A 13,246-nucleotide genomic window follows, 5' to 3' on the forward strand; every position below is an offset into this window, starting at 1 on the left:
AGTATTTCTCCTCATTCTGCTATCATAAGTACAATGTGGTCTTGGGTATTTGGCTAAGTTATTATTCTTGTCCTAAGAATTGAGACGAATCTATAGGTGCATGGAAACTCCCTCCATCAGCCTATCAGAACAACTGTTATGTCTGGTAGGGATCAATGTTTATTACATCTCTTTTAGGGGTGGCTCTAATCCTAAGGAAGAAGTTCGGTCTTGAGGCGAGACCGAAGGCCGAACACAGCAAAAACTCCCCCATATTCGCTCTATGTATTATATCGGTTGTGCGGGTGTCTATCTTAAAATAAAGGGCCTGAGGAACGATGTGTGAATTGTGAGTGGCATGGTTGTACACTTCCATCCTCGCCAATGCAATGGACTCGGTCCTTAGGCACAGTAGAGAGAGATGGGATGGTTTACTTGGTGGTGTGGTATGCGCTCTAGACTGTCGTCTCGTAGGAAGTAGGATTTTAGTTGGTTGTGGTTGTCAATTATTTTTGCTGAAAATTTCCAAATCTGATTTTTTTTTTACCTTACAAAGTAGAGAATAGATAGGTGGGCCTATCGGGGGCCTCATCTGAGTTTGTGTAAAAACTCAAGCTCTCTTTATAATCTTGTTTTACAAGTGGTTCAAAATACGTTTTGGTTTTTAGATAACATATAGATCTAATTTAAAAAAATCTTATCCATATAAGTTTTAAATAATATAATTTTATTACAATGTGTCTAAATCTACCGCTAAGGCTTTAATGATAATAAAAATGTCTAAAATCTAGGTCTAATACATGTCAACATTTGTTAGATAAGTTACAATTCTAAAATAGTATGTCAAGACTTAAGTCACCTATATATCATCTCTATCTAAAATTGAATACACGCTAATGTCCAAGTGAAAATAGCCCGCGCGTCTGTCTCTCTGAGTGTGTTTTGTGACGTTCAGATGTGTGACTTCCTGAGCAGCACACACAAAAGCACTTATTAGTCTAGTAGCCACTTATAAAGGGACCGTGCTCTTGTGTTCTGTCTGTCCTACAAGTGTTTGAGGAATAGTTTTGAACATCAGTCGTATGTCTGAGCTTGTATAATTGGGCCGTAAGAAGGATAGGGCTTTCTCGAAGTGTTGGTGTCACTTTGAAGTTCCAAGTAGTGTAGTTTTCGGTTGTATGCATTTTCTATGATAAATACATATAATTTCAAGAAGGAAAGCTTTCCTAAGGGGAAGAAATCTACACTTACAACTATATATCTCAATAATCTAGAAGTTATATCTGTTTTTCAATATCAAAGAAAATAATTACGAAGAATTAATTGATTCATTGTTTTATTTTTAAATTGATTCATGAACAATAAATAATTGTTTCAAATTGATCCGAGAATGGGTTTGGAAAAAATAATGTGTGCAATTATCTAAGGGGACAAATCATTCATATTTAGCGATATATGTGAATACTGGAGGATTACTTTCCCTTGTTGGTATCAAATAGGGGTGCACCGGATAGCACTTTTTTATATTTGGCCAGAGCCGGGTATGGCCGGGTAGTAAAATTTGATATTCGGCCGGAGCCGGAACTGGATACCTACATGTCTTGAACATAGTTTGTGTTGCTGAACATGTTTCAAAACTGCTAAATAATATGTACCTATAGTCCTTTGTCTTTTCTTTTATTTACCTTATTGTTTTAAGCTTTACTGATTGATGAATTAAAGCCTAACAGCATTTATAAACAGATAGGCCTATCACAAACATGTGTCACATGAGTGTCTGTGTGTGTATGTATGAGGTCACCAACTGTAAAGTGTCAATGTAAAATATGTAAACGTATAATTGACTAGTTACTAATGTAAATATTTTTAAACAGTATAGTGCAATCTGGCTTGTGTAGTGGGTGGATGTATATGTTCACAAATTTCAGACCAACAACTGGTCATTAGGCTTGTTATTAAAAGGCCAAGGACCGCTTCTGGTTCTGGCTTCCCCTGGTACGCTATTCAGTCTCAACATGGCGATCGGGTGGAAACGATCATTTGAGGAAGTGATTAGGCTGAATGAATAGCAAAACAAAACTTCTGTGGGAGTGTATAAGGTAATGCGACAGCTTTCCCATTGCACGGTGCGGAGTTGAAAGAGAGCTTCCACGTCCCTGTCGATAATCCATGCGCCGTTCCTCAAGAGACTGTTACACTAATGGCGAGTCCTGCACAGTTAGCTTGGTACAACATAGGAAAATGGCCTTCGGCCATGCATTCTAGTCTATGCGCCCGGAGTGTCAGATATATCGGAAATAGCAATGCTTTACATAGGCATTGACTTGGATTTAGAACGGTTGTTCAAGCAGGCTTACATGCCTAGTGCTCGAAAAGCCTTCGTCTCAGCTCTTTTGACAATCAAACGGTTGTGGCTTGAAGAGCGTAATACTGTTACTGATAGTAGCTGTTAGTTAACATTTGGAATCTGAAACGTTGTAGGTTAACTATATAGTAGCTAAGATTTGCTAAGATTAATTCATTTTCGGCAAACGACATTTTGTGAACAGCAGGAACATCTAGTATATCTATTTTTAGCTTCAACCTTAGTTGGTGCTGAGGCCTAGATGAAATTGTAGTCTGTAGGCTCATTATTGAGATCTATGTTTGGATCTACAGTTGTATAGATTTAAGAGCATTAGAAAAGCAACTCTAGAAGGAAAAAAAATCATCCAAAGCCTTCCTACCCAAAAAAAAAAAATTAATAAATAACAAACCGGTCAGATAGACGTAGTGGGCCTACATTTGTGTAGTCCTAGTGTAGTGTGTAGAGTTGATGGTGTTGACCATCACGCGTTTTTTTTTCCCTTGGGCATACGCAATAGTGTTGAGTAGTCAGGCAATAAAATAAAGCATTGGCATGATCAGTCAACCATGTAGATCTATTATACCCATATACCATTTACAAAGGTCAAGTGTTTCTTAACACTCCAGTTTATAGTTTTTGTTGTTTGTTTGTTTTTTTTTTTTGGTTGCGAAATCTAAATGCGATGTTTTAAATTAATTGAAATCAATTTGTTTTATATGTTTTTAAACTTGACTGTTTTCCGTTATTTTAACATTCCAAATGATTAAAAATATCGTTATTAAATCAAGACACTTCGCGCATGAGTAAGATTCCTATTAACATACGTCAACCGTAATATTTATTTACGGTGTCAGTATGCTGCTGTACAGGGAGCTGTGTGCAGGAAAGCGCTCCCAGGGAGGCCAATATAAGCGCTACAAAGACATTCTCAAGAGCTCCTTCAAGGAATGCAATATCGACATTCACGGCTGGGAAGCACTAGCTCTCGATCGCTCCACATGGCGTGAAGCTGTGAGTCTCGGAGTCTCAAGATATGAAACAAGAAGAGTGGCCAGGGCGAAAGAGCGCCGAACCAACAAAAAGTTGAGAGAAGAACTGACCTAACCCACCCATGCCACGTATGCGGCCGGCTTTTTAAAGCGAAGATTGGACTTTACAGCCATCTTCGAGTCCATAGAAAACGAGAAATGTACAAATCTTCCACCACGAAGGAGGAGCTATATATGCTGTTTTAGCATGTTGCGTTTATCCATTCTGGCTTAAAAATGGTCAATGCTTATCAATGAATTCAGAGTCACGGACTAAACAAATAAAATAAGGAGTTGGGGGGTGTGTTTAGTTCTCTCTTTAAAGAAAACTGGTCGTGTACTTTACTCTAATAGACACAAATCTGAGCCTTACTTGTACCTACTTTTATCTACAAAATATTTAGTTACTGGATTACTGAGCTATGAAATGGCTGCCAGGTCGTGCGGTTTGCGCGCTGGAATGTCTTTCGGATTTATCGATGCTCGCGGGTTCAAACCCTTTAACCTCCCCCCCCACCCCCGACGTCCTGTGGGAGGTTTGGACTAGGAAATAAATTATCTTCAAATCTGAATGAACATCCGAAATATGGTAAACATTATAAAAACATTTTACAAACAAGAAATCTCGCGGTTTGCGTTCTGTGTTGCAGAAGGTCACTCGTTTAGTTGTGTGTGTGTTCCAGCTTCCTAATTAAGATATATATCCATGTAAGCGTTGTGGATTGAAGTCCAGCCTCCTAATTAGAATGTACTATCAAGTAAACAAACTCAGTTTCCTTGTCATGTGTGACCTCTAGATCGTATTTGACGTGTCTATCAATGAACTCAATGTGATGGACCAAGCCAAAAACGGGGGTGGGAGTTGTTCATCAATCTCATGGAGATATACCCGGTTACCCTTGTAGAGGTGTGGCTGAAACTCAGATCCCTCGTAAAGTGTGACCTTTAGAGAGTGTCAATATCCTTACATTAGCCTACGTCCATCGTATTTGACTTGTGGTCTCCTGTCTATCAATGAACTCAAAGTGATGGATAAAAGGGGGTTAGGAGTTGTTCATCTGTACGCGAGCGTGACGTAGTCAAGAATATAACATCCTAACATGTTAAATAAAGCACTCAAAGGTCAAGATAAACAAAGTGAAAAAATGTGCCAGCCATTGCCGCTCTGTTTGTAAAGCGCAATTATAATGTAAAGTTTCGTTTCTATTTCTATTAACACGCCGTGTCTTTATTATAAACAATGTTTGGTGCATATTCATATAAGCCCTATTTTTAAGCACATTATTATGTTTATACATTCTATAATGGAGGCGCGGTGGCTGAGTGGTAAAGCGCTTTGCTCCAGAAACAGGGTCCGGTGTTCGAGTACTGGTCAAGACTGTGATTTTTAATTTCGGGATGTTCACGTGCCCAGCTCCAATGGGTACCTGACATTAGTTGGCGGTCGTTCATTGTGCTGGCCACATCGAAGTTCACATTCATTTTCACCTAGTCGTTGGTCTGTGGACCGCTGGGGCACCACACAAGATCCGTCAAACTTCTTTCTCCATTCTTCTCTGTAATTTGTCTTTGATAGAATTTCATTCTGATGTTCTTTCTGAAAATATTGAAACCTGCCTTTTTACCTGCCTGGGTGGACCACTTCGGGGGCCGATTTTGAGTTTGTGTCTCCACACAAACTGTCTTTGTAAGCTTGTTCACTTTGTATTGAATAGTCACCAACATGTGGGTAGTGGAGACCAATAGCTCGTTGGCACATCGTACAGGCCTGTGACGTAGCCTGTGACGTAGCTACGACCTATTGGTCTAAACTGACCACATGTTGCGACTTTGCAGGCCAGTGTTCTATGACGTTTGATCTCGCTTAGACGGGCCAATTCTGAAATGTGCGTCACATTCAAAGCAGTAAAGTTTGTGTGTGTGTATAATTTGCTTGATAGTTGTTATGTATGGCGACATACAGCGAGAGCCTGTTTTTGTTTGCGCGAAGGACGTCAACAGAACGATGGTACATTCAGGCGTAAGAAAGACTCAAGAATTGTATTGGCGAAGACGTATTGAAATGTCTTTTATTTCAAGAGCCATTGTTCATCTGTGGTCAAGTGGCTACCGTCCTGCCGGACGCATATTACTGACACACCATGCATGAGAATCCCTCGTAGTGATTATTTCATTAAATGACCAAAGAAAGCATTCGCAATGGAAATCTATTGTTTTGTTTCTACACTTGTGAACATAAATGGAAGCACGTCTTTAATAGCAGTCAACAACTACAATTTCTATTATAGTGCTAATTGTGCTGAAGTCTTGTTGGTACGATGAGATTCTGTTGCTCCGACAATGCGTTCTGATGTTAAAATGTATTCTAGATTTCTTCTTTGAAACAATGACTAAACACTCAAACAATATCGTAATGTCGGCGATTCAAATGTTAACTATTAAATTAAACCAGGGGTGGGCAAATTACGGCCCGCGGGCCACATACGGCCCACCGGAGCGTTTTATGCGGCCCGCGAACACCTACAGAAATCAGGTGTGCTGACATATTATAAAATGCAAATACATTAGAAATAAATAATTATAAATATCTATATCAATTATTGAGACTTACGACTCTTATCACTTATGATGAAAATGCGCTAAAGAAACATTTTCCCTACAAGTCATTCTAAAAAGTTTAAAGTAAACGAAAACTATTCTTATTTCAAAACATTCGGTCAAAGACACAAACTCATGCCAGTAGTTATTCAATACTATGAAGAACTGTGTTGAAAGTGTTGTCATGAAACAAACGGCAAGTGTAGCACCTGATGGAGTCCGTGCTTTGACTGAGAACAATAAATTAAATTAAAGAACAATATCCCAATCATAAACTAACCCAATTAAAGACTCTAAACTGCATTGAAAATTAAACATTTATTGACCCCATTATCTGATTGATTAAACTTATCAGAGCTAGAGGTCTTCACCACAGGCAGTAAAGGGAAGATTTGGAAACAAACAAATTCCCTATGTTTGGTACCACAGTAGTATCCGCTGGTTGAACACGGGCGGCAAGGTGTTCAGAAGAAAATGAAATCTCAAGAAAGAACTCGTTATGTTCCTTGAAGGACATTGACTGTGACATTGTTTCTAATATTTCTAATGAAGAGTGGAAGACAGAATTCTCGTTTTACATCTGAATTATTGCAATGGTTTGTTGCACATGAAATGTGTGTGCATGTTAAATATTTTCCAACAAAGCTATCCCATTTCTCCAGGTTAACAAGTGAAAACAGGTTTTGTCATTTTCTTTTGATAAAGATGAAACTATTTCTAGTGAAATGGTTAAAATGCACAAGACTTATTTGGATTCCTTGATTTCGGAACCCGATTTTCAATACCCTCAGTTCACCATTTAGTGCAGGGGTGGGCAAATTATGGTCCGCGGGCCACATGCGGCTCGCCGGAGTGTTTCATGCGGCCCGCGCTCACCTACATAAATTAGGTGTGCTCACAGTTTATACATAAACAAATTCAAATACATAAAAATATTTCTAACTAAATTTAAATTAAAGGTATTATTCTCAATTAACTAGGTTTTTTTTATTTGTAATATATATATACTTGCGGCCCCCATTCCTAAAATATCTTAAATGTGGCCCTCGTAAGAAAAAGGTTGCCCACCACTGATTTAAACAATAAAGATCCTTTAACAATACATAGTTCTCCTTTCAGACCTTGTGGTCTATAGGGCAGATAATGTAAAGGTCAACTGTTTCTGTAGCTTACGGTTAACGAGGAGTGGGGCCCGGTGGCTGAGTGGTTAAGCGCTTGACTTCTTAACCTGGGATCCTGGGTTCGAAATTCGGTGAGGACTGGGTTTTAGAATTTCGGGATCTCTAGGGCGCCGCTGAGTCCACCCAAGTCTAATGGGAGCCTAGCTTTAGTTGGGGAGAGTAAAGGCGGTTGTTGTTGTGCTGGCCACACCCTGACTCCATGCACAATGTTAGGGTATGATGATTGAAGGATTCGTGGGCACATAGCAGTCAGAAGAATACAAAACTACACATTTCTCGCAATGAGTCATACGAATAATAAACATAGGTGTTCTTTGCAACCAGCAAGAAGAGTAATAAACATAGGTGTTTCTTACAATCAGCCAGAAGAAGAATAAACATAGGACATAGGTGTTTCTTTCAACCAGCCAGAAGAAGAATAAACATAGGGCATAGGTGTTTCTTTCAACCAGCCAGAAGAGTAATTAAATCTTTTGTTTAACATACAACACAACTGCGAATAAATAAGTTTTAAAGTTATTACCTCACCTACATAGATAAGAAAGTGTATCGTGTAGGTGAAATAGTGTCCATAGAAAGAGTACGCTTATTTTATGTTTTGAGCACATCTTATGTTATTCGAGAAATCCACTTGACTTTAAATGAGGCTACGCCTCTGTAAAAAAAAAGAACAAACTAATCTTTGGCAAGTGCTTCCGGGTGCTAAACGTTTAAGTGCAAGTGTGTGTCGTCACGCAGTCTTTTTACAAAACTTATGATGACTGACTCTTGTCTGTCCTGGTCAAAAGTTTGTACACGTTTATTCTCCCACACCCAATCTTGGATCAAGCTGAAATGTTGCACAATTATTTCTTTTGCCTGACAACACAAGAATCGATTTTTTTAAAGAAATAACCAATTAGTTAATTAATTATTGGTAATTAGTAATTTTGTTTGGTATCTCAAACAAGGGAAAGAATTTGTACTTGACTGAAGTGGTGGCTTAAGTTGAATTAGTCCTCTTTATACATCGCCGTACAAGTCTTAGTAAACACAATATGAAAAATAGGTTAAGACTATAGACACAATAGATCACTTTACCATGTTCTATTTTTTTTATCTTAATTTTTTATTGTTAGTTTATATTTATTACAAATCTAATTACATGACTGATGTTGACTAATTGATACAAGTACTCTTAGTATCAGCTTTGTTTTTTTTTTCTGAAAGTATTTGTATGTTTTTCTTGTTACATTTAGTTACTTTCAAAGATTTAAATTTAGCTTCTTTGTTGGTTTAATTGCAGAGAACTCGGTAATTGTTCACCAGGTTGAAAAATTCTGAAAAATCTAACAAGCAGAAAGAAAAAATGAACATTAAAATGTTAAGAAAAAAAAAAGAACACATTGATTGGACACTAAGGAGAGTTGTCGTTCTTGTGGAATGACGTCACCACTATAACTCCAAATGTTTTGTTTTTATGTTATGTCAACAATAGTATAACAGACTGCTGACTGTCAGTAATGGAAGAAGAGAAGAGTGAAGTATTTCACACTGGGCTACGCAAACCAGAATTGCCATTAGGATTTAAGTTCTCTTTCTGGTCGTTTACCTGAGTCCTGCATGACATTTACATATAGAACTTAGTGTGTATCCCGTGGCCTTTGTAAGAAATCTCCAGCTTTTATCTTTCTAAAGCCATTCGCTTAAATTTTTATTTTTCCTCTATGCCATTTCATGCAGGAGGGAGCCTAGGCTGTTATTTCAAAAAAAAAGTTTTACTGGGGGCACGTTTGTTACGCTGTAGGCCGCGACGTATTTCGGCTAGCTATTTTTGACCTACTGTCGTCCCCAGTAAGTTTCCCTTTTGAACCTTGGGGTCTATAGGGCAGATGATGTAAAGGTCATCTAGTTCTGTGGCCTACGGTTAACGAGGGTGTCATGTGGCTAGCACAACGACCAACCGCGGTTACTTTTCCCCAACTAGTGTCAGGTACCCATTAGCGCTGGGTGGACTCAGAGGCGCCGAGAGATCTCGAAATTAAAAATCCCATTCTTCACCAAGATTCAAACCCGTCCCCAGTAGATATGATTATTTTGTCTACAAATGTATATTAGCTGTTTCCTTTAAAACGTCGACACGCAGACATTTAGACATTTTCATAGTTGGCGGAAAAAAAACTATTAGCTAGCTATTGGTTGTATTCCATAGACACATAGATATCTATTAATGTATGTCTATGGTGTCTCCTGTGTACACAATAACGGAAGTGTTGACAAACTATATCTATTGGGTGGTACATGAAAATTTTGAATCACTTTTAGCCCTGCAGAATCCAATTTTTTCGAAGCTCTTTCGTTTTAAAAACAAAAATAAACTCCATATGGAGGAAGTATTAGAATTTCACTTTATTTCTTTTAATTTAAAACATAAAACTAACTAGCGGTAATAAAAAAAAGTCAACTGCCACGTATTGAGATAGTGTTAAAATAATAGATCATTTTTTTTTAAATATAGTTGGCAACGAGTAAAGCTCAATTTATCGCCCTTGATGTTGCTTAGTTAACAATGTAATAAAAATAGTTCGATGTAAATGATTCACTAAACTATGTGGTCTATAGGGCTACGTGCACACCATTTAAAGTTGGGTGAATTGGTGAGTTTTTCAGTCACGATGGTCAATGAATTAATGTTTGTTTGTTGTTTGCAAAATATTTTACATGTTTCGGATGTTCCTTCAGAGTTGAGGATAGTTTACTTCCTAGTCCAAACCTCCCGCAGGACGACGGGGGATGGGAGCGGGCAGGGTTTGAACCCTCGACCGTCGATAAATCCGAACGACAGTCCAGCGCGCAAACCGCACGACCAGGCAGCCATCCATAAGTCTGTTTATAATTATAGTTAAATATCATTGTAAAATTTGCATTAACATTTTAATAAATGTCATAAACAGTTGGATTTTACATTTGAGTACAAATCCATTAAAGTATGTAATCAGCTCACTGTATTGGTTCAAGAAAAAGAACTAGCTAGCAATAGCGTTTATTTGGAACATATTTGAAGAAAGTTGATGGGGGAGGGTTGACACCCTGAGCTACCGCACTAGGTGCCACCGACACTGCAATGGGAGGTTTTCATGCTGATCTTAGGTAATCAGTTAACGCTACTCTACTTAGGTAATCAGTTAACGCTACTCTACTTAGGTAATCAGTTAACGCTACTCTACTTATTCCAAAAGAATTAGAAGAGCCTTATCAAAGACGACGTGTTGCACTGTTTGCTTTTATGTGAAAAATAACGCCAAATGATTTTTAAAATCGTATTACTCGTATTAAACGTTCAAAATAAGACTCTGGCTTGAATATCTTTCTGATACGTTGATGAATTCGATGGGGCCGCCTCTGAGTTTGTGTTATCTCTTTGTATGTAATCTTGTTTTAAAATGTTTCTCGTGTGTTTGCTTTTATTTTTGACAACTCTTCTCAATAACGATTTATTGACGAATTGTCTGTTCGTTGCTAGAAAATAAATGTAGTTTAATTATACATTCAGATTTTGAACATAAATGCTGAACAATCCCTAAACAAACAAAAAGAATGTATTCGCTCTTAAATTATTAAGAAATGTTTCTTACCAGTAATCTATTTATAGCAATGTCTTCTTGTGCTGATTTAGCTCACACACAAGCTAAAACAAACAAGGCGTGGCAAAGTGAGCAGCATGTGTGCTTACAAGGGTCACACTTGATGTGTTTTTGAGTTGGGCAGAATCCGGTTTGTTTCTTCCGTGTAGTTACTCGTATATTTCAACATTCGACCAAATCAAAAATGACTTAACAGCTTGGAGCTAATGTGTATTGTACAGTCTACCTTTTCCTAAATTAAAGTACTAGCATAATGAAGTCTTTAATTCACTCGTATTTAAATTTTGTTCCTCCAGTAAGCGTTGTGCTGTTTGCTATGTTCGGGAACATTTGCTCGTTTAATCTCAATGTGCATGATATTAAAATACTGAGTTCCAGCGTGAGAGGAAATACATTTGGATCTAGCGCTGCTCTCTACACAGCAGATGATGGTGGCATAGAGTAAGTCTCATTCTTTGCATTTCAAGTACTTCAGCATAAAAGCATAAATGCAAAATTTTAAACGAAATAAGAAACTATTCCTATTTCAGCTAGCTTTTTTGTTTTTTAAATAAATCTTTCCCTATATTCTGATTACATTTCAGTTTGCACTACCTACCATAGTGAAAGTACTAAAGAATGGACGTACAATTAAACTCTTTTAAACCCTGTTCCCTGGAAAACCATATATTTTCTTCATTACGAATTGGTTGAATATTTCATGTGCGTGTATATTCCCATCACTTAAATGTACGGACATTTTGATAGGTATATCCTAATAAGTGTCAACGAATTATCATATCTTATAAATAACTTGATAATGATAATCCGAGATTTAAACACTACTAAGTCATTGACTCAGGCAATTCATTCCATGTCCTAATGCTTTCATACTTAAAGTGTGGTCCGTGGAACCCCCAGGGGCTCACGAGTCGACCCTAAGTGGTCCAAAGAAAGAAGAACATTGTTTACAATTAAAATTATTTCTTCGCTAAAAAATAGTTTATCCGATCGGATAATTTAATAATTAACTTTCGCCTCACTGCTGCTAAAATGTCTATTACGAATTCTATGATGACCAAAACCAAAGATTTGAAGACATTCTTCACTTGCTCCTTCTTCACTAGTGCTATTAGAGCGTGGAATGGGTTGCCTGAGTCAGCCAGGAAAACCAATGACTTGGCAGAATATACGTCATTGGTTAACATGCATTACTAGATGCATGACGCGTAGGGAGTAATCATCTTCTTTTTTGAAGTAACGTCTGTATTATATAAGATAAGAACATATTCCCGACTGGGTATTGAGCCCTTTGGCGAGAAGATAAAATCAGATCCCAATCACAGATGAATCCATTCTAATACAGGAGCAGCTAATAGAAATAAACACAAACGAGGAACTGAAACCAATGTACCCAACACTATTCGATCCTGCATTCGTCGTCCTTGTACGATGTTATTAACTGCTTTTCCTTCTTCTTATTTAGTAGAAAGTGCCACGTGGATTCAGTGCCGTCATGAACCTCAACAGATACAAGAAACCGACTAGGACTTTGTGCTCCTGGGGCTAATTTTAAGTTCATACAAGCTCCTTATCTCTAAAGCCGTCAAGAGTAGGCTGTTTACATCTGTCTGTAGTTCGTTATTCTAGTTTTTACTGGTCGAGTCATTGTCTCTTAGTCGAAACTTCCCCTATTACGAAACCAATAACTAATTCCTAATCGTGGTATAACAGTCCAAATAGCACTAGGAAAGAAGGAGCACTTGTAACAATTTGTCCCAGCATATGAAATAAGAAATGTGCCTCTATCTTTGCGTCTTTCTTGAGGATAACAAATTAGTTTGCATCAGACCTGGCAAAATATGTAAGTCGCTAATGGACTCGTGAGACATACTGACCTTATCAATAATCTTCGAAATCTTATACAATGCCTTTTTATTTGATTTGATCACTCCTTATCTTTATTTCCTATATTGTTGGTTTATTAGTAATTTAAAAAAAGTAAAAAAAAAACTTTATTAGTGCTCGTGTTCAGAAATGTCTCTGTCTTGAACAATCCTTCCTTCGTCTCCAGCACACAGTTCTCTAATACACTGCCAGGGAATTCATTGAGACACTGTGAGTGCTGATGTAAATACTGGACCATAGGAGCAGCTAGACAAGAGGGAGATGAAAAGGGAAAGTGGCGCACTTATGAAAAAAATGTGATCTGGTTTTAAAGGGGGGGGGTGGGGAGAAGGTCATTTTGATGTGTGTTGTGCTGATGTCTATCTGAGCAGCTCTTGACCTGCCTGGGCTCTTGTCGCTACCTTACTTAAAAGTATGACTATAATCGTTTTATCTGACCCTCATACATATCCATTAATAACCATTAATAAATCATTATAAAAATAAATACGGATGTAGCGACATGAAGCTCTTCAAAATCGACACTGGCAGCTGGGAAGAGGTGGCACTGGATAGATCCACATGGAGAGAGAGCATAAAGGAAGGGTCACAGATTGCAGATGT

At 37.9% G+C, this 13,246-nt stretch overlaps 1 protein-coding gene across 1 annotated transcript in view; it reads left to right on the forward strand.

Moving 5' to 3' along the window:
- Positions 1-10,840: 10,840 nt before the first annotated feature.
- LOC106069971 (integrin alpha-8-like) overlaps positions 10,841-13,246 on the forward strand; it is a 45,819-nt gene continuing 43,413 nt past the window's right edge. The window contains exon 1 of the mRNA XM_056036939.1: positions 10,841-11,197. Within this exon, the coding sequence (XP_055892914.1) occupies positions 11,010-11,197 (188 nt within the window). The 5' untranslated portion in view covers positions 10,841-11,009. The remainder of the gene's footprint in view (positions 11,198-13,246) is intronic.

This window comes from Biomphalaria glabrata, chromosome 1, assembly GCF_947242115.1.
Source record: "Biomphalaria glabrata chromosome 1, xgBioGlab47.1, whole genome shotgun sequence".
Taxonomy (NCBI): domain Eukaryota; kingdom Metazoa; phylum Mollusca; class Gastropoda; family Planorbidae; genus Biomphalaria; species Biomphalaria glabrata.